Source organism: Hemiscyllium ocellatum, chromosome 35 (assembly GCF_020745735.1).
Source record: "Hemiscyllium ocellatum isolate sHemOce1 chromosome 35, sHemOce1.pat.X.cur, whole genome shotgun sequence".
Lineage (NCBI taxonomy): Eukaryota > Metazoa > Chordata > Chondrichthyes > Orectolobiformes > Hemiscylliidae > Hemiscyllium > Hemiscyllium ocellatum.
Window position 1 is genome coordinate 9,585,350 of NC_083435.1, and position 21,331 is coordinate 9,606,680.

Consider the following 21,331-nt stretch of genomic DNA (forward strand, 5'->3'; position numbering starts at 1 on the left):
AATTCCCGCCTCAGGCGACTGACTGTGTGGAGTTTGCACATTCTCCCCGTGTCTGCGTGGGTTTCCTCCGGGTGCTCCGGTGTCTTCCCACAGTCCAAAGATGTGCAGGTCAGGTGAATTGGCCATGCTAAATTGCCAATGTGTTAGGTGAAGGGGTAAATGTAGGGGTCTGGGTGGGTTGCGGATCGGTGTGGACTTGTTGGGCTGAAGGGTCTGTTTCCACACTATAAATAATCTAATCTCATGGGAGAATCTAGGACAAGAAGGCCATAGTGTCAGAATAAATGAGTGCCAATTCAAAACTGAGCTGAGGTAGAATTTTGAAACTCCCTGCCACAGAGGTGTGGGGTGAGAGCCCTTGTGTATATTTAAGGTTGAGATAGTTGCTTGATCATTTGGGGAAACCAAGTGGGGATAAGGCATAAAATGGATGGAAGGAATGTCAGATCAGTCATGATCCTATTGAATGGTGGAGCAGTTCAAGGGGCCGAATGGCCTACTCTTCTTTGGTATGGTCTTATTTGTCACCTGTACCAGTATGAGTTGCTATGTAAAGACGGTTTGGAGTAGTTCACTGACAGCAATCAAGTTTTTTGCTCTGTCCTAGTCCCATCTAGTGATTAGTGATAGAGGATACATCAACATATGTTCCTGGATAACAAGAAGGTTTATTGCATGATAGCAGTAAGTACAATTCATTTGATTAGGCGTAATTCCTAGGATCCAGGGAGTTGGTACAGGTACATCTTCTCTCCTCACAAAAGCTAGAGTATAATGCCTTGCTGCACATTGTAGACAGTGGAGACATCAGGATAATGGGTAGAACCAACTGAACCATGAACTTATATCATGCCAATCAGTGAGGCCTATTCTGTACGTCGCATATGAATATACAAATATATGAATTAAGAGCAGGAGAAGGTGACCCACTCTCTTGAGCCTGCTCCACCGTTCAATTAGATCATGGCTAATTGTATTATTAGCAGGCACTACATATGCCTGCTAATCTCGAGTAACATTTCATCCATTTGTTTCAAGAATCCATCTACTTACATTGAAAAAGTATTAAAGGAGCTTGTGTCCACTGTCATTTGAGGAAGGAAGCCCCCTGCACCCACAATGAGCAATGCTTATATTTGTAACAGTGACCGCTAATTCTAGTTTCATCCACAAAAGGAAACAACGATTCCCTATTAAAACTGCTTGGGCAGCTCTGTTTCTTTCATTGAACATTTTCCCGATGACAGATGTTGAACTAACTAGCTTATAGTTTCTTGTTTTCTGGTTCCCTTTGTTTTTTGAGTAAAGGAGTTGGATTCACTCCCTACCAATCTAAAAAAAAATCTGCCTTGAGTCTGTGGAACTTGACAAAATTAGAATCAAATATCCAAGTCATCACTTCTTTTAAGATCATGGGATGATGTCCATAAGGATCCAAGCCGCAGCTCAAGCAATGTACCACTTCTCTGGTGATTGTCATTTTCTTGAGATCCTCCCTTCCATTTCAGTCACACCTAAGTACATAACCATTAAAAACAGTTGGTTTGTTATGGAATAATTTGTAAAGAACTAAATTCAGGCCACCTCATTTTAATTTGCCTTATTTCAGTACGTGACAAGAAGCTGCAGAATGTCCAAGCAGACACAGAGGAAGAGTTGAAAAGTGTGGCGCTGGAAAAGCACAGCAAGTCAGACAGCATCCGAGGGGCAGGAGAGCATTGTTTCGGGCATAAGCCCTTCATGTGAAATCTGGAGGGGGAAGAAATCAAAGTAATAATATCAGGACCCCAATGAGTCACAATGTCATTTTATGTTACTTTTCACAAGAACATTGATGGTCTGCCTTCAATTCACTGTGAAAGGATGAAGACCAATTGGCATTATAATTTGCATAATTTCCACAGGAATGCAGTCACGAGAATATTTTCATTTGCACTGAAGTGCTAGCTAAGAGGTTTATTTGAAATAGAATTGCTGAAAAATTAATAAAGTTTCAAAATTTAAGAGAAGCCCAGATTGCTGGGATACCTACTACCCTAGCACACTTTTAGGATTACACATGTGATGATAGCACATCAGTTCCATTGTGCTGGACCATGCAAGGATACCGGTTACCATCCACAATCACAGATATTCACTGTTATGTACAGCAAGAGAAATGCTTCGCTGTCGTGTCAATTTAGGACCTATATCCCAACCCCTGGATCAGGAGGCTCAGCGGGAAAAGGAGCAGCTCCCCTTCTAGAAGGCCTCTCAGTTAGGCAAAAAGAGCACAAAATGTAAAGACCGAAAGGAAATGAGAAATCAAAGAGTATATCCATCAAGTGTTATTCATCCGCTTAAGATCACACGGACAGATGATAGTGGAAGGGAATTTCCACATGCCGACGACCACAGAAACAGGAGGATTGACTGAATGGGTGAAATTTTAAAAATGTCTTTAATGCATTTCTTTAATTTTCTTCAGCCTCAAGAAAGTGTAAAATAGAAAGGACCAACACACTTGGTGTAATATAAATCTTAGCAGGAGTGGGAATTGCAGATGCTGGAGATCAGACTCAAGATTAGAGTGGTGTTGAAAAAGCACAGCAGGTCAGGCAGCATCTTAGGAGCAGGAAAATCAATGTTTTAGGCAAAAGCCCTTCCTTAGGAATGAGGGCTCATTCCTGATGAAGGGCTTTTGCCTGAAATGTCTATTTTCCATCTCCTCATTATAATAATCTTGGTCAGACTGAAAAAAAACTTTGAGAGAGGTTTACTAGTGTTGTCCACCAACTGGAGATATCACCCTGTGGCCTCCTTTCCAGGTCTTGCCTAGAAAAAAGGGTGCCAGGGTGGAAAGGATGCCCTGTCTGAGTGTTGCTGTCCATTCAGACATTGGTAGCTGTACCTTATTTGTTGAGGGGCACTGGGATGCAGTGACGATTGCTGGTGATTCACACAACAGCCATCCAGAATTGCCCAGGGATTCAGCAAAAGATTAGGTATTGGCTCCCAATGGGCCATCTTCTCCTAACGCTGGGTCTCTCAATCAGGCAGTAAATTACTTTGAGCAAAGGTCCCTAACTCCCACTGCATTCCCTGACCCAGAGCTCAGTTAGGAAGCAAACCCCATCAGGATTGCTTTTAAGACTTGAGAAGTGGTGACGGCCACAGTCAGTGCTGGGTGAATATCAGTGGGAGTGGATTGCCCTATTAAGGACCTCAGTTGGTAACCAGTTGGGAAGACTTTTCATAATCTTTCCCAAACTCGGCTTAAATCAAGGTACAGATGGGAAGGCTGCCACGTACTCACCTAAAACACCTCCTGCCCAGTTAAATGCACCCCTGCCACAAATCTTACCCCAGGGTGACATTGGATTCTGCCCTTTCAATTGTGCGTTTCACATATTCACTCATCTTCCACAAAATGTGGATCATTGATAAAATAAACTGACTGAGCAGAAACCGACTTCTTTTTAAAGCTGTGGTTCTTTGTTCACCTCTTTGTACACAGGCAGCAGCCAAAGTGAACTATAGGAGGTTGTCCACCTTTTTTTTGTCAGCTCTGCCTTCAATTCACTGTGAAAGGATGAAGACCAATTGGCTTTATAAAATAGAAATAGCTATCAATGTTTTAAAACCAATTATGAAGCACAGCTAGAACGTGTGACTTTGTGAATGGTGGCAAAATTCCCAAAACAATATTGAGTTCAGTCAAAGAAACATTGATGCAGCATAGGATGTTTGAATTGTACTGAATTCTGAATGTGATAATATTTCCCCAAATTGATTAATTTTGTACGAACACGTATGTTTCAGCATAAGTGTCCCTGGCACTGTGAGGCAGCAGTGCTAACCACTGAGCCACTGTGCCACCCCAGATCTTCCCTAAGTTTGTAATACACCCTCTTACTTTAGCTGCGGTAAGATTAAGCAGTGCGTCTGATTTCCATAGAAAAAATTCAAACAAAATCAAATGGCACAGCTCTGAGGTGCCAATGAACTGTGTCAAGTAGCAGATGCAAACTTGTGGCGATCATGGGTTACTGCCTTCTGCATAGCAAACTCAAACTAGTGCAGGAGTTGGGAGGTCATGTTGCAGCTGTACAGAACATTGGTTAGGCCACTGTTGGAATACTGCATGCAATTCTGGTTTCCGTCCTATCGGAAAGGTGTTGTGAAATTTGAAAGGGTTCAGAAAAGACTTACAAGGATGTTGCCAGGGTTGGAGGATTTGAGCTATAGGGAGAGGCTGAACAGGCTGGGGCTGTTTTCCCTTGAGTGCGAAGGCTGAGGGGTGACCTTATAGAGGTTTATAAAATCATGAGGGGCATGGATAGGGTAAAATTACAAAGTCTTTTTACCTGGGGTGGGAGAGTCCAGAACTAGAGGGTTTAGGGTGAGAAGAGAAAGATATAAAAGAGATCTAAGGGGCAACTTTTTCACACAGAGGGTGGTGTGTGTATGGAATGAGCTGCCAGAGGAAGTGGTGGAGGCTGGTACAATTGCAACATTTAAAAGGCATCTAGATGGGTATATGAATAGGAAGGGTTTGGAGGGATATGGGCCGGGTGCTGCCAGGTGGGACTAGATTGGCTTGGGATATCATATCGGCATGGACAAGTTGAACAGAAGGGTCTGTTTCCATGCTGTACATCTCTATGATTATGAGTCTATTTAGCTCCAAGCTGTTCGTGAGAAAAGAGAGGCACCTGCAGAAGCTAGAAGTAGTCACAAAGCTGTTAGTGCACAGGAACAGAGAGATGCTAGCAAATATACATTGTCCACTGATCCATAAGATACAGCAATGTGACTCAAACATCCTAGAGAGAGCAGAAAGGTAACATTTAAATTTTTGCCCTTCTCGTATCCATAGCAGTTGTTTTAAAACATTGCACATATGAAAATGGATTTTCATGCATTTGTAACATAATCAAAGAATTCCAGGTCTTCAGACCGGAATGCCAACTTTTATACTATAATTGAAAGAACATTGGAGCCACAGTTTAAAAAGCAGCCAAAATGTAATGGTGCTGTCATTTCTCCATATTAACTTCATTTTAAACAAGGGAGCTACACAGAGGTTCCGGTTGCAATACAATGGGAAGGGGATATGCAAGACAATGCACACAGCGGTCAGATGGAGCAGTCTTGTAGGTCTCCCATAATAAATTAGGATAACAATCGCATCGAATGGTAATGGGTCTTTCTTTCTGCTTCTTAAGTCTGACTCTTCTTTTTCTGATTGCCTTGCTCCAAGAGAAAGCAAAGTTATATAGAGGAGGCATTCACTCCACCACTATACAGGACATTGATTCGGCCACTTATGGAATATTGTGTTCACTTTTAGTCTCCCTCCCATAGGAAAGATGGTATAAGACATGAAAGGATTCAGAAAAGATTTGTAATTACGTTGTCAGGGTTAGAGGGTTTGATCGACAGGGAGATGTTGAACAGGCTGGGGTTATTTTTCCCTGGAGCATTAGAGGCTGAAGAGTGAACTTATAGAGGTTTATAAAATCATGAGGGGCATGGATAGAGTGAATAGTCAAGGGGAGGTGAGTCCAGAATGAGAGGGCATAGGATTAAGGAAGAGGGGTAATTTTAAAAGGGTCCTAAGGGGCAACCTTTTCACACAGAGGGTGGTACGTGTATGAAATGAGCAACCAGAGGAAGTGGTGGAGGCTAGTACAATTGCAACATTTAAAAGGCATCTGGATGGGTATATGAATAAGATGGGTTTAGAGGGATAAGGGCCAAATATTGGCAAATGAGATGAGATTAATTTAGTCTATGTGATCGGCATGATCGAGTGGACTGAAAAGTCTGTTTCTGTGCTGTATAACTGTATAACTCTATACATCACGGTACCTTGAGAAAGATCAAGGTTCTGCATCTTTAGAATGGTTTGTGGTGCAGGGCTGGTCTCATTATGGTAATGGATAGCTAAAGGGACCAATATGTCAGGGATTGTCTTTATCTCAGGAAGGCCACCCAGTGATTTATTTTTCCAGAGAGCTGATGCTTTGGAGTTCCTTAAAGCAAAAGCATCATGGCAGTGAGAATTGACTAACAGTGTGTTGTTAACTGAAAACCAGTTATAAAACAAAAAATTTAGAACATAGATTATAGACCATAGATCAGCACAGCACAGGAACAGGCTCTTTAACCCAGCATGTCTGTGCTGACAATAACGCCATTCTGAAAGAATCCCATCTGCCTGTATATAGTCTGTATCCCTCTATTCCCTGCCTGTTCAGGTGTCTGTCTAAATGACTCTTAAATGGTGGCTCTCCTATCCGCTTGTACCACCTTCCCTAGAAGTGTATTCCAGGTGCCTACCACCATCTGTGTAAAAAACATGCACATCTCCCTTAAACCTTTTCCCTCTCACCATAAGCCTGTGCCCCCTAATATTTGAAATGAGATTGGATTGAATTGATTTGGAGATGCCAGTGTTGGACTGGGGTGTACAAAGTTAAAATTCACACACCACCAGATTATAGTCCAACAGGTTTAATTGAAAACACTAGCTTTCGGAGCACTGCTCCTTCATCACCACCTGATGAAGGAGCGTCGCCCGAAAGCTAGTGTGCTTTCAATTAAACCTGTTGGACTATAACCTGTTGTTGTGTGATTTTTAACTTTGGATTGAATTGAATTGAATTGAACTGAATTGAATTGAATTTATTGTCATGTGTACTGAGGCACAGTGAAAAGCTTTGTCTTGCGAGCAATACAGGTAGATCGCAGAGTTAAGTAGCATAGATAAGTAAATAATAGGTAAACAGCGGCAAAAATAAAAACACAGGTACAGGTGAATGTTAAGGGTTTGTTGGTCCATTCAGTATTCTAACAACAGTCGAGTAGAAACTGTTTCGAAACCGGTTTGTGCATGTGTTCAGGTTTCTGTTCCTTCTCCTTATGGTAAAGGTAGAAAGAACATTGCCAGGGTGGGATGGATCTTTGAGAATGCTGGTGGCCTTTATTTGACAGCGGGCCTGGTAGATGGATTCTGTAGATGAGACATTGGCCTTTGTGATTGTCCGGGCCGAGTTCATCACTCTCTGTAACCGTCTCCGATCTTGGATGGTCCAGTTGCCATACTAAATAGTGAGGTAAAAACAATGACTGCAGATGCTGGAAACCAGATTCTGGATCAGTGGTGCTGGAAGAGCACAGCAGTTCAGGCAGCATCCAAAGTGCAGTGAAATCGACGTTTTGGGCAAAAGCACTTCATCAGCAAGCCTTCATTCCTGATGAAGGGCTTTTGCCCAAAATGTCGATTTCGCTGCACTTTGGATGCGCCTGAACTGCTGTGCTCTTCCAGCACCACTGATCCAAATACTAGATAGTGATACATCCAGACAGAATGTTCCCTGATTGTTGTCTGTGTATCAAGAGGAAACATGAATGAATGGAATACATCCTGTCAGATGGGTGCCATCTAAGATTCTTTGCATTTTTGGGAATCCTATCACTTGGTAAAATGGTAGTGCAACATCATGCTGTTCCTTCCTGTATTTCTGACAAATCGTATCTCAGCACCTCTGGCATCAATGTAGCTTCAGAATATCTTCGAGTTGCCTTAGCCATCTTGTGCCATTATTCAGTGCTCCTCTTGCTAAAGTTCTTCTTTACAGCCAGCAGCACCTTTACCCAACACAGTGCTACTCACCAAATGTTCTTTAAGCAGTGCAGGTCAGTTGTCAGTGCAGCTAGCCTTGGAAGAAAAGGGCCCTCTTCAAAGGTATGCAGTCTCTCGGCAAAGTGCTTAGTGCTGGCTGCATGCAACATTCAGAGACAAGAGCAGGCAGCAGCAAGTCTGTACGCTGTTGAAGGGGAATAGTTAATAGAGTATCACAACTCCCAAGCCCAATTTTAAAGTTATCATACTTCATACCTATGTGTTTCAGTCAAAATTCCTCAATCTAATTTTTTGAGAAGAGGCACACTTGCTTCTGTTCACACAGTTTTAAGGTGACCTGTAGAAGGCGCCATGCTATTTTGGAGTTTAATTTTTTTGTAAACCTCAGTGTAAAGGCATGAGAAAGTCAGTGGGCAAAAGGTAATGTAATGAATTGTCTAGCAGTACACATTCATAGATTCATTGAGTCATAGAGAATGGAAACAGATCCTTCGGTCCAACTAGGCCAGGCTGACTATGTTCTCAAATGAAACCAGTCCCATTTTCCTGCAATTGGCCCATATCCCTCCAAACTTTTACTATTCATGCACTTATCCAAATGTCTGTTGAATGTTGTAACTGTACCTGAATCCAGAATGTGATGCTGGAAAAGCACAGCAGGTCAGGCAGCATCCGAGGAGCAGGAGAGTCGACATTTCTTCAGGAATGTGGCTTGTGAATCAAGGGGGTAGAGAGTTAAATGGGATGGGGGGATGGGGCTGGGGGGAAACTAGCTGAGAGTGTGATAAGTAGATGAAGGTGGGAATAATGGTGATAGGTCAGAGAGAAGGGTGGAGTAGTTAGGTAGGAAGGAAGAGAGACAGGTAGGATGGATCATGAGGGCAGTGTCGAGTTGGAAGGTTGGATCTGCGATAAAGTGGGGGGAGGGAAAATGAGAAAACTGATGAAATCTACATTAATCACATGTTGTTGGAGGGTCCCAAAGGGGAAGATGAGGCATTTTCCCTCTAGGCATCAGGTGGTGAGGGAGTGGCTATGGAGGAGGCCTAGCACCTGCATGTCCTTGGCAGACTTGGAGGGGGAGTTAAAGTGTGCGGCCACGGGGCGTTGGGGTTGGTTGGTGCGGGTGTCCCTGAGATGTTCTTTGAGGTGTTCTGCAAGTAAGCGTCCTGTCTTGCCAATGTAGAGGAGACCGCATTGGGAGCAACAGATATAATAAACGACATGTGTGGAAGTGCAGGTAAATCTATGAAGGATGTGGAAGGCTCCTTTGGGGCCTTGGACAGAGATGAAGGGAGAGGGTTGGGTGGAGGTCTTGCACTTCTTGCAGTGGCAAAGGAAGGTGCCGGAAGGGGAGGGTGGGTTGGTGGGGGGGGGGAAACCTGTTCGGGGGAGTGGGGACCTAACAAGGTCGTCGCGGAGGGAACGGTCTTTATGGAAAGCGGATGGGGTGGGAAGGGAAATATATCTCTGGTGGTGGCGGAAATGGCGGGGGATGATGCGATGTATACGGAGGTTGGTGGGATGGAAGGTGAGGACTAGGAGAGGGGTCTATCCTTGTTGAGACTGGAAGGGTAGGGTTTGAAGGCAGAAAGTGGATGAGATGCACTGGAGGGCATCATCGGCTACGTGGAAGGGGAAATTGTGGTCTTTGAAGAAGGAGGCCATCTGGAGTGTTCTGTGGTGGAACTGGTCCTCCACCACAGATACAGCAGAGGCGGAGAAAGTGGGAATAAGGGATCGCGTTTTTATAGGATGTAGGGGTGGGAGGAGGTGTAGTCCAGGAAGCTGTGGGAGTCGTTGGGAGTAGAATATTTCTGTGTTGACTCGATAACCGTTGATGGAAATGGAGAGATCGAGGAAGGGGAGGGAGGTGTCCGAGCTGGTCCAGGTGAAACTGCATCCATCAATTTCTCTGGCAGTTCATTCCACACTTGAACCATTCTCTGTGTAAAAAAGTTGCCCCTCATGTCCTTTTAATAAACCTAAAAAAAATGCCCCCTAGTCTTGAACTCCCCTACCCTAGGGAAAAGATCTTTATTATCCACCTTATATATGCTCATTGTGATTTTATAAACCTCTATAAGGTCACCCTTCAACCTATTACACTCCAATGAAAAAAAATCATTGCCAACAGCAAATTCTGAGCCATTGCAATTAATGAGCATACTTTGACTGTCACACTGCCCATGTCACTGCCTACGATTCAAAAGCACTTCATTGGTTTCAAAGCACTCAAGTCCATTCTGTTATTGCGTAAGGCATAATTGCACGTCTTTCATTCTCCTTCCTAGCACAGTTATCTTTTGCAAATCTCTACGGTCATTGCTCCTCAGTTGAAGATATCAGACCAAACATTTTGTGTGAAATATTAACAAGTGGTCACTCGGATTCTATGATGCTGCCTCACTTACCATGTTCCATTCTCCCCCATCCACTTCTCCCTCCAAGCTGTAAGTTCACTAATATCTGAAAAAGGGAGGTGAACAAATTGCATAAAGTAAGTGGCAAGAGTCAACAAAACCCATAATAGAAATAATAAAAGTTTAACAGCAGCAGTTAATGAATAAGCTTATCTTTTAAACTGGCTGCAGGGTGATGCAGTATTATTCCAACATTGTTAAGGTGCAGCACAGAACAGGTAGCAATTAGACTTAATGAGATGCATGGCACCCCTTTAAAACCTTTCATAGGATGTGAGCATCACCAGCATCCCCTCAGCAGAATAACTCTGAAGAACTCTTGAACCACTGAAGTCCGTGTGATATCAGAACACCCACAGTGCTTTTCGGAAAGGAGTTCCAGGATTTTGATCCTGTGACAGGGGGAAAAAAAATAAATGGGCAATACAGTTCCAAGTCAAGCTGACATAATGCTGTGAAGGGAATTTGTAAAATGGTGATGTCCCCAAACACCTGTTAGCCCCCTTCTTCAAAGCTAGAAGACATAGTTTTGGAAGGTGTTGAACTTTCGTTGAGCTGCTGCAGTACATCTTATCAATGTTACACAGTGCTGCCACTAGCAGTGGTGAAGGGAGTATGTGCTTAAGATGTGGACCAAATGAGCTGTTTGGTCCCAGGTGGTTTCAAGTTGCACTCATTCAGCCTAGTACACTGCATTCCTGACTAAATCCTTGTAGATGGTAGACAGGTCATAGAGAGTCAGGAAGGGAATCGCTCACAGTAGTGCTCCCAATCACTGACCACCAAGCCAGATTAGATTAGATTACTTACAGTGTGGAAACAGGCCCTTCGGCCCAACAAGTACACACTGACCCGCCGAAGCACAACCCACCCATTCCCTTACATTTGCCCCTTTACCTAACACTATGGGCAATTTAGGATGGCCAATTCACCTAACCTGCACATCTTTGGACTGTGGGAGGAAACCCACGCAGACACGGGGAGAATGTGCAAACTCCACACAGTCAGTCGACTGAGTTGGGAATTGAACCTGGGTCTCTGGCGCTGTGAGGTTACAGTGCTAACCACTGTGCCACAGTGCCGCACTTATTTAAGCATGTTCACCCAAAAAGTAATCCAGGCTGTATTATGGGTGTGATTGAGTGTAACACACAATTACCTTATTTTTTGCCTTCATCCACACAATCAGCATCCTAAGTGGAATGCAGTTCAGGATTTGGAATAAATGCAGTTGCAACTTTTAAACACATCACTCGGTTAATATAGAAAGAAAGTATTTTGCATTTCAGAATCAGCAATGTAAAGCCATACAAAGTGTTTTCTACTTTGGAAATGGCAGACGGACAGAAAGCACTACAAACAGGATTCTCCCTTCAAAAATGTTACATGTAGAGCAGGGATATTCTGACATATATGTGGCAAAGTTTAGTGTAGGAATCTTCTATATTCACAGGCCTTTCTGGAGAGAAGCCACAGGTCTTTCATAAGAGCTAGGACATGAACAGCTGAAATAGGAGAACTGAAAAGTAGTGTCAGTTTCTGTGACAAATTGGTTCCTCAAGAAAGAAAAATGTGTTGTAGCATGGTTACTAAATTATAATTTTCCTCCCCGAACTATTTTGAGGTGAGAAACATAATTCTAATGGGATGAACCTATGAATCAAACTCATGTCATTGATTTGAAAAAATATCCCCTAAAGGTGCTGAGATTCTAACAGAGATAATGTTCTCAGGTGTGAATAGAACGAAGCAGGATGCAAGGCTTAACTGGATACAAGAGCTGCTAAGCAATTTTCCATTCTAACTGATTGCTTTTCATACATGGTTGCAGGCAAACATTTCTGCAAGATATATCAAAAAAAGCAGCAACAAAAGTGAATCTAACCATCACCCCTTGACTGTCAATGGCTGACTCCCCCACCATCAAAAACATGGGAGTTACCTTTGTCTAGAAACTTTAACTCATGGTACTATGGCTGCAACAGCAGGTTAGAAGTTAGGAATTCTGTAGCAGGGAGCTCACCACTTGACTCTCCCAACCTATCCATTATTTACGAGGCACAGGTCAGGAGTCTGATGAAAACTCCCCACTTACCTGGAGAGAGCACTTCCAACAACACTAACGGATTTTGACGCTATCCAGAACAAAGCAGCCCGCCTGACTGGCACCATAACCACTCACTTCCTCCTTTGGCACACATTAGCAGCAGTGTGGACCATCTACTAGTTACAAAGCAGAAAGCTCTTTAGAAAATATCTTCTTTGCCAATGACAGTCCAGGATGACTAGGGCAGCAGACATGGGAAGTCTTCATCAGCTTCAAGAAAACCACCATCATCCCAGTGCCAAAGGACAATCATGTGGTGTGCCTCAATGACTATCTCCCAGTGACTCTGACATCATAATTATAAAGTGTGTCAAAAGGTTAGTCATGGCTCACTTCACCTCCACCCTATCAAGTTGCCTTTATCCTTTGCAATTTGCTAAATGGCTCAACAGGTCCACAGCAGATGCCATCTCCCTGGCCCTATCCTCATCCCTAAAGAACCTGGATAGCATGAATTCCTACAATGGGCACTCCTACGTATATTGACTACAATTCTGCCTTTAACACCATAGTTTGAAACAAGCTCATCTCCAAACTGTGAGACCTAGATTTTGGCTCCTGTCTCTGTAACTAGATCCTCAACTTCCTGACCCATGGACCACAATCAGTCAGAATAGGCGTCAACACCTCCTCCACCTTCAATCTTCAACATTGATGCCCTGCAAAGCTACATACTCAACCCCTTACTATGCTCCCCGTATACTCACAACATTCTGCCCCATCTTCACTTGCTGATGACATCAGTGTTGTAGGTCAGATCTCAAACAACAAGAAAGAATATAGGAAAGAAATTGAGTCATTAGTGGCAGAGTGTAAAGACAACAATCTCTCCATCAATGCCAACAAAATGAAGGAGCTGGTCATTCACTTCAGGAAGTGGAGTGGAGGACATGTCCTTGTCTGACTCAATGGTTGATATGGTCAAGAGCTTCAAGTTCCTGGGATGACAATCACCAAGAATCTGAGCTGGTCCATCCACATTGACGTGACAGTCAAGGAAACTCAGCAATATCTCTGCTTCCTTAGCAGACTAATAAAATTCACCATGTCCACAAGAAGTCTTACCAAGTTTTGTGGATGCGCCCTTGAACGCATTCTATCCAGATGCATCACAGCGTGGTATAGCAACTGTTCTGCCCAACACCACAAGAAACTACAGAGAGTCATGAACACAACCCAGTCCATCACACAAACCAGCCTACCATCCATTAACTCCATCTATACTTCCTGCTGTCTCAGGGAAGCAACCAATATAATCAAAGACCCCTCCCACCCCAGTTATACTCTCTTCAATCCATATCTGTTGGGCAGAATATATCAAAAGTTTGTATACGTATACAAGTAGATTCACGAACAGTTTCTTCCTCACTGTTATCAGACTTTTGAGCAGACCTGTCAAATGTTAATTCTGATCTCTCTCTTTCTCTCATTCTGTGCATCTTGTCTGCTGCTGCAACACTGTATTCTGCACTCTGATCTGCTGGTCTAATGCACTTTGTATGGTGTGATCTGCCTGTGTAACACGAAAACAACACTTTTCACTGTACCTCGGTACATGTGACAACAATAAGTCAATCAATCAATCATTCCAGGAATAAATTTTTAAAACATTATACAATTGACTGTAATGGTCAGCTCTGCACATATTCTTTTACAACAGCATCACTTATGAAACATCACAGTCAATCCGCAAGATATCTGGACTATAATCATCAAACACACAAGACAGGACTCCAACCCTCATCCGACACTCTCAATAAAAATGTAATAACTCTTCTCTTGCCTAATTTCTGTCAAAATGATATAGGCTGAAGAATTTTTGTGATGGCAGAAGTTCCATCAATGGGGCCAAAAGTAGGCGATGACTCCACTTTGTGAGCTGCAGGATCTGGGACTATGGTTTTAGCTGCAGAATATAATCTGTTGGCTACAAGAGGCTCCAATCCTTAATGCTGTAGGTCCAGCAGAGTGATACCAGCTCAGCAGTGGCCTCAGCTAAGGCTGCATCTGCTGGATGTGAGTGCAGCAATGGCCACATGCCCTCGATTAAAGATAATTGGGACCCATTGGCCAGTCAGGCAGAGCCAGTGAAGGAGAGGTCCTTGCAGATAGGCTATGTTATTGCCACTGCCACTATGGCACTCCCCCTTGGATCAAAGGTGCCCAGAAAGGTAGGTCCTCCCAATGGGTAGCCACCAGAGTTACACTGACAGTCTCCCCATGAAGCAGAAGCCTTCCTGACATCAGAAACAAGTTCAGAGACAGGAAGTGGCTCTTCAATCCAACTCTGTGTGCTGGTCCATCGGTTGCTTCTCCCCACTGCTACAAAAGGACATGGTGGTACAAAGACATTTCAATGGCTTCTTGTATCATTTTCCCAGCTTCCCTTTGTCATAATTCATCCCCAAAGGGCTTAATAAAATACAGATCAAACTTATCAAAAGAAATCAAAAACATTATAATGATTGACAAGATTAAAGTGTTGATACATGTATTTTCCCATGTTGGAACATCATGGCTTCTGCTGTTCTGGGCTTTCAGGTGTGACAGTTCCTCCTCATTTCTTGTCGTTAATTGCAACACAACAACAACGACATTGATCGTAGTTCTGGCCAGACCCACTGATCACAGTTCCTGTGAACCTGTGTGGACAATCAAGGAAACAGCACAGGTCCCCAATAATTTGAAGAGTCAGCATTCACATCACACAATGATGAGTTTTAGCTTAGTCCTCCAGACAGCAGGGCAGGAAGACTTGGACAAGCAGGGCTATGGGTTTCCTCTACATGGACATTTGATATAATGAATGCATCACAAACCTGTGTTACGCAGATACAGCTGGATAACGTAAATGTGTTTACTCACGCCTTGTCTCCCAACAACTCATATCACCCTGAAAGGCAGCATTGCATAAGAGCATCTGAGGCAAATACTTGCAGTTCAAGATGAAAGGAAATCCTTCCAGGGCATAATATAAGTTCCATGTGTCACTGTTCTCTTTCTCCCAACATTAATGCTGCAAAATCTGGCTTCTTTGGTGAAGACATTGATGCTTTATTGGGATGTTACTCCATTGGTGTCCCCACCTGAGCAGATATTACTCATGTGAAGCCTTAGTGTTATCATGTCAATGGCATTGCAATTGAGTCCTCAGGCAACGTCCACATATATCCACTTCCAGCAGTGTATTGTGCAGGAGCAGAAACCCTGAAAACATGCCAGCTGGTGGCACTGCCATCCCAACCAAGACCAGATAACTCTCATATTGAGTGTTCTTGGTCTGGGTTGCTCAGATGCCTACTGGCTAAATTCATGAAGAGATCAGAGGAGCTAGCCCATAGACACAAGCAGCCACACCATTTTCTGCACTTCAAAAGGATGTGGAGGCACTGGAACGGGTGCAGAGGAGGTTTACCAGGATGTTGCCTGGTATGGTAGGAAGATCTTATGAGGAAAGGTTGAGGCACTTGGGGCTGTTTTCATTGGAGAAAAGAAGGTTTAGGGATGACTTGATAGAGGTGTACAAGATGATTAGGGGTTTAGATAGGGTTGGCCATAAGAACCTTTTTCCACGTATGGAGTCAGATATTACAAGAGGGCATAGCTTTAAATTAAGGGGAGGTAGGTATAGGATAGATGTTAGGGGTAGAGTCTTTATTCAGCGAGTCTTGAGTTCATGGAATGCCCTGCCAGTAACAGTGGTGGACTCTCCCTCTTTATGGGCATTTAAACGGGCATTGGATAGGCATATGGAGGAAAGTGGGCTAGTGTAGATTAGGTGGGCTTGGATCGGCGCAACATCGAGGGCCGAAGGGCCTGTACCGCGCTGTATTTTTCTCTGTTCTATGTTCTATGTTCTATGTTCTAACCCTAGCCTTGCTTTTACTTTAACTGCGAAATTTCCTAATATGGATTCTATTTTGTTAACCTGTTACATTAAAATGACAAAGTAAACTAATTCCACTAGCTAATGCAACAAGTCCCATTTATTGAACTTGTCTGAAAGTCAGTTGAACTGAGACAATGAGACTTGCATGTCAGCTATCAATCACTATGGCCACGTGGCTATGCATTATTCTTATGTTGTACTTGAGTGGGGGCATGCAGTCACCTTCAAAATATTAGTCATGATACAGCAGCAGAACTGAAGTTCTGATCTGAAAAACAAACTTCCTTTAGATAAATACTTTCAATAAGGTGCATTCTAGTTGGCCTTGGGCAATGGAAAATAACAAAACCAAGACAGAGTTTCTGCTCTCACTTGTTACCCAGTAAACTATAGGTAAGAACCAGAGCAGCGTCAGCTATGATCTTCTCCAGGGTCACATTGTCTGTCAGTACTATAGGGCAGCACAATGGCTAGCACTGCTGCCTCACAGCAATAGGGATGCAGATTTGATTCCACCCTCAGGTAACTGGCTGTGTGGACTTTGCACATTCCCCCCTTAACTGTGTGGGTTTCTTCCAGATGCTCCAGTTTCCTTGCACAGTCTACAAAGATGTGCAGGCTAGGTGGACCAGCCATGGGAAATGCAGGGTTGCAGGGATGGTAGGAGGGTGCTGCATTAACAAAGCTCCATGCTCTTTGGAGGGTCGGTGTGGACTCAATGGGCTGAATGGCCTGCTTCTACATTGTATCGATTCTATGATATTCACGCCATACATCCATGAGAGTGATTGGGCAGAGTGCCAACTAATTGGTATTTTGTGAAGAATCATACTGGGCAGACTGTTTGGACAAATCTAGACATCTCTCTCAGTTCCTAACATTTCTGTGCAGTTGCTAGTGTAGGGTATATTAATTAGTACTAACCCTCAGGTGTTACAGACATAATATCTGGCCAAGGAACTAAACTGCTGATTTTAAGTTGGATCTTTGTCAATCCCATTCTACAAAAGGCCATTATAAAATAGTAGAACCAGAGCTAACCTGGACTATTCCATCCTCATAAGGAAAAACCTTAAAGGGAGGGAATGTTGAAGCATATCTGCCTTTGCCCTTCCCAAATGGAACAGTTGAGCCTAAATTCCCAGTCTCTGTACTACATGGTCATTGACAAGAAAGTTCTGAGAATTTTATGAGGTTAGCTATGAGGACCTCTCTGCCATTGAAAGCAAAGAATCCCATTTTCCAAAAAGGGTGATGAATGGAGAGAAAAGACTCTCACTAGAGAATGACAATAGGCCTATTTACATCCTCAGTATTCCATCACCTCGGGTATGGGCCAAGTGCTGGCAAATGGAACTAGACTAATTTAGGATATCTGGTTGCATGGATAAGTTGGACTGAAGGGTCTGTTTCCATGCAGAACATCTCTATGACTTTGCTGAACTGACAGTTTCTCATTTTCCAACCTATTTGATAGAAACACGAAGGTAACAATTTCCAACATAAAAGTTAGATTGGTAACTTCCAATCTCTAGGGCACTTTCCATGGACAATGGCAACATGCAGCTTCCCCCCACTTCGACTAGGTCATACAGTCCCCTGACAGCAAAGCAAGGTGCTAAATACTCTCTGTCTGACAGGTCAGAGGCAAATAAAATGAACCATGAAGGGCAGTCACAGATTGCCACTGACAACCCAGTTCACAACCAGTCTTTAGTAATAGTGCCAGCAGACCAGGAGGTGGTGAGTGGGAGAAAGGACAGGGGCATGGAGCGTTGTTAATGTGGCAAGTTTGGGAAGACAGTCAAGAAAATTTACTCGGGCCTAGAGAGACAAACCCTCCATGAAACTAATCAAAAATGACCCGAAGTGATGAGCCACAGCCTCTACTCTATATAGACCATAAGACCATAAGATATAGGAGTGGAAGTAAGGCCATTCGGCCCATCGAGTCCACTCCTCCATTCAATCATGGCTGATGGGCATTTCAACTCTACTTACCAGCATTCTCCCCAAAGCCCTTTATTCCTTGTGACATCAAGAATTTATCAATCTCTGCCTTGAAGACATTTAGTGTCCCAGCCTCCACTGCACTCTGTGGCAATGAATTCCACAGGCCCACCACTCTCTGGCTGAAGAAATGTATCCGCATTTCTGTTCTGAATTGACCCCCTCTAAGGCTGTGTCCACGGGTCCTAGCCTCCTCGCCTAAAGGAAACAATTTCCTAGCGTCCACCCTTTCCAAGCCATGTATTATCTTGTACGTTTCTATTAAATCTCCCCTTAACCTTCTAAACTCCAATGAATACAATCCCAGGATCCTCAGCCATTCCTCGTATGTAGACCAACCATTCCAGGGATCATCCGTGTGAATCTCCGCTGGACACGTTCCAGTGCCAGTATGCCCTTCCTGAGGTGTGGGGACCAAAACTGGACACAGTACTCCAAATGGGGCCTAACCAGCGCTTTATAAAGTCTCAGTAGCATAACGGTGCTTTTATATTCCAACCCTCTTGAGATAAATGACAACATTGCATTCGCTTTCTTAATCACGGACTCAACCTGCATGTTTACCTTTAGAGAATCCTCAACTAGCACTCCCAGATTCCTTTGTACTTTGGCTTTACGAATTTTCTCACTGTTTAGAAAATAGTCTATGCTTTTATTCTTTTTTCCAAAGTGCAAGACCTCGCATTTGCTCACATTGAATTCCATCAGCCATTTCCTGGACCACTCTCCCAAACTGTCTAGATCTTTCTGCAGCCTCCCCACTTCCTCAGTGCTACCTGCCTGTCCACCTAACTTCGTATTATCGGCAAACTTCGTTAGAATGCCCCCAGTCCCTTCATCCAGATCATTAATATATAATGTGAACAGCTGTGGCCCCAGCACTGAACCCTGTGGGACACCGCTTGTCACCGGCTGCTATTCCGAAATAGAACCTTTTATCCCAACTCCCTGCCTTCTGTCAGACAGCCAATCCTCAATCCATACCAGTAGCTCACCTCGAACACCATGGGCCCTCACCTTGCTCAGCAGCCTCCCATGTGACACCTTATCAAAGGCCTTTTGGAAGTCTAGGTAGACCACATGCACTGGGTTTCCCTGATCTAACCTACTTGTCACCTCTTCAAAGAATATATTTTCTTCATTCACAGCATATGGCTAGTCCAGCACTTATTGCACACAACTAATTGCCCCAGAAGGCAGTTAAGAGGGTCTGGGCTCAGATGGAGGCCAGGCCAAGTAAGGATAGTAGTTTTCTTCCCTAAAGAGCATTAATGAGCCACATAGGGTTTTCCTGATTCATTCCTGATGAAGGGCTCTGGCCCGAAACGTCGAATTTCCTGTTCCTTGGATGCTGCCTAACCTGCTGTGCTTTAACCAGCAACACATTTTCAGCTCTGATCTCCAGCATCTGCAGACCTCACTTTTTACATAGGGTTTTCCAACAATCAACAATGAGTTTGTGGTCATCATTAGACTCTTAATTCCAGACTTTTGCTGAATTCAAATTCTACCATCTGCCCTAGAGAGATTTGAAGCTAGATCCCCAGAATAATACTTGAGTCTCTGGATTGACAGTCCTATGATCAAATCACCAGACTGTCATAGCCCTGGTTTTCCTTAAATGCTAAAACAGATGCATTAGAATCTTTTTAGGCTGAGGCGAGGTGGTGAATCTGACAGGCATTTTACAACAGTTTCCAGGCAATTTCACTGCATGAAATTCAAGGCATCCAGTATACAACAGCATGTAGTAAGAAAAAGCTGCTGTTAACAATGAGACACAATGACTGTGACAATGCGATGCAGAAATTCCTGATGAAGGGCTTATGACAGAAACATTGATTCTCCTGCTCCTCCGATGCTGCCTGACCAGCATCACACTCTCAACTCTGATCTCCAGCATCAGAGTCCTCACTTTCTCCCAGAAACTGTAGTAGATTTGCCATTTAGCAGAAACTATCATACGTTTAACAGTGAGAAGATGAACTTCTGGTGAGGCTGGGAATGTGCTCTGTGCCCTTTGCAAATTCCAAATACAAGGGCAGGAAACAAGAGAGACAGCAGGAGGTATCTGTGAAGCTGAGAGGACAATTTCAATGGGACAAAAAGGCAACCATGAGAAATGACATTATTTCAACTGCTGTGGCTGTACAAGCACAAATCTTAGAATCAGAGAATGGCTGCAGCACAGAGAGGCCATACGGGCTGGTGAATCTGTATTGGTTTTTTGAAGGAGCTAAATGAAACCCATTGTTAAAGGGGAAAGTCTCAAAATCAATGTTGTAAAAGGCAACAGAGTTACTTTCTCTGCTCCCATCTACTGCATTTAAAGGCAGCAGGACTTGTAATACAAAATGGGTGACCAGCCCATTGCCTCCCCACCCATCCTTGTTCACCAAATTCAGAGGGTAAGGAAGGCATCAGGCAGCCAACGAGACCTACAAGGATCTCTCTCTGTCTCCTCCGTAGGAGAAAGGCAAGCAGCCCGGCAGCATGAAAGGCAGGAAGGTGGATTCACTCCTTTTGGGGTCCTCACTGCTCACAGGAGCAAACCATGAGGATGGTAATTGCTCACCCATCCTCAATTCTTCTCTTCACAGTCTCTAGGCTGGCCCACAGACTTTACCCCACTTGCTGGCGTTTATCAGGCAGGATCTTGACTAACCTCTACCTTGCCTCCAGGTTCTCTTCTTCTCGAAAGCTGCCTCCTATCGTCTGGCTCTATTGGGACCACCAAGGCGCCAGTCAATCTGATTGGTCGGCAGGCCGCTTGGACAAGGATTATTCTCCCTGAGCGGAAACAATCCCACTCGGACCCCATTAAACTTACCCCTCAGCACATCACTGTTGTTGATCAGCTGGATTCCCAGACAGCAATATTCCTACAGAAATTTAATTCACCCCCAACAATATAATCCACGCCACCAGATTTAGTGAATGGTAAAATCATGGGAAAAAAAAGGTCTACAGATACATGTAAGATGGTATTTTTGACATTGCAATGCATTTTTATTTGTGAGAAAAATTAAAACAACATCACATGTTGCGATGTGCAAGAATTATGTTTATTAATGAATAATAGTTTCTCATCTCTTTGGTTCAGTCAGTTGCATTCTTATCTCTGAAGTAAAAGGTTCGAGCTTCAAACTCCATTGCAGTATCTATACACAGAAGAGATAGGAATTGTGAAGGGGTCAGCAGTATCTGCAAGGGGGTGATATGAGAATGTAATGGATGGGAAGAGGGCCATTGATGGTCAGCGGATATCAGGG

At 43.7% G+C, this 21,331-nt stretch overlaps 2 protein-coding genes across 5 annotated transcripts in view; one reads left to right on the forward strand and one right to left on the reverse strand.

Moving 5' to 3' along the window:
* Positions 1 to 21,331, forward strand: part of LOC132832946 (butyrophilin subfamily 3 member A2-like) — a 408,440-nt gene that overhangs the window by 306,880 nt on the left and 80,229 nt on the right. The gene's annotated exons all lie outside the window — the stretch shown is intronic.
* LOC132832698 (uncharacterized) overlaps positions 1 to 21,331 on the reverse strand; it is a 45,491-nt gene that overhangs the window by 7,582 nt on the left and 16,578 nt on the right. For 2 of the 4 annotated variants that reach the window (XM_060850792.1, XM_060850793.1), the window contains exon 3: positions 10,045 to 10,099. In XM_060850792.1, coding sequence (XP_060706775.1) covers positions 10,045 to 10,099 — 55 coding nt within the window. Of the gene's footprint in view, positions 1 to 1,548; positions 1,750 to 7,660; positions 7,815 to 10,044; positions 10,100 to 10,314; positions 10,446 to 21,331 lie in introns of those variants that run through there. The other 2 variants (XR_009646967.1, XM_060850794.1) reach the window with 2 other exon arrangements.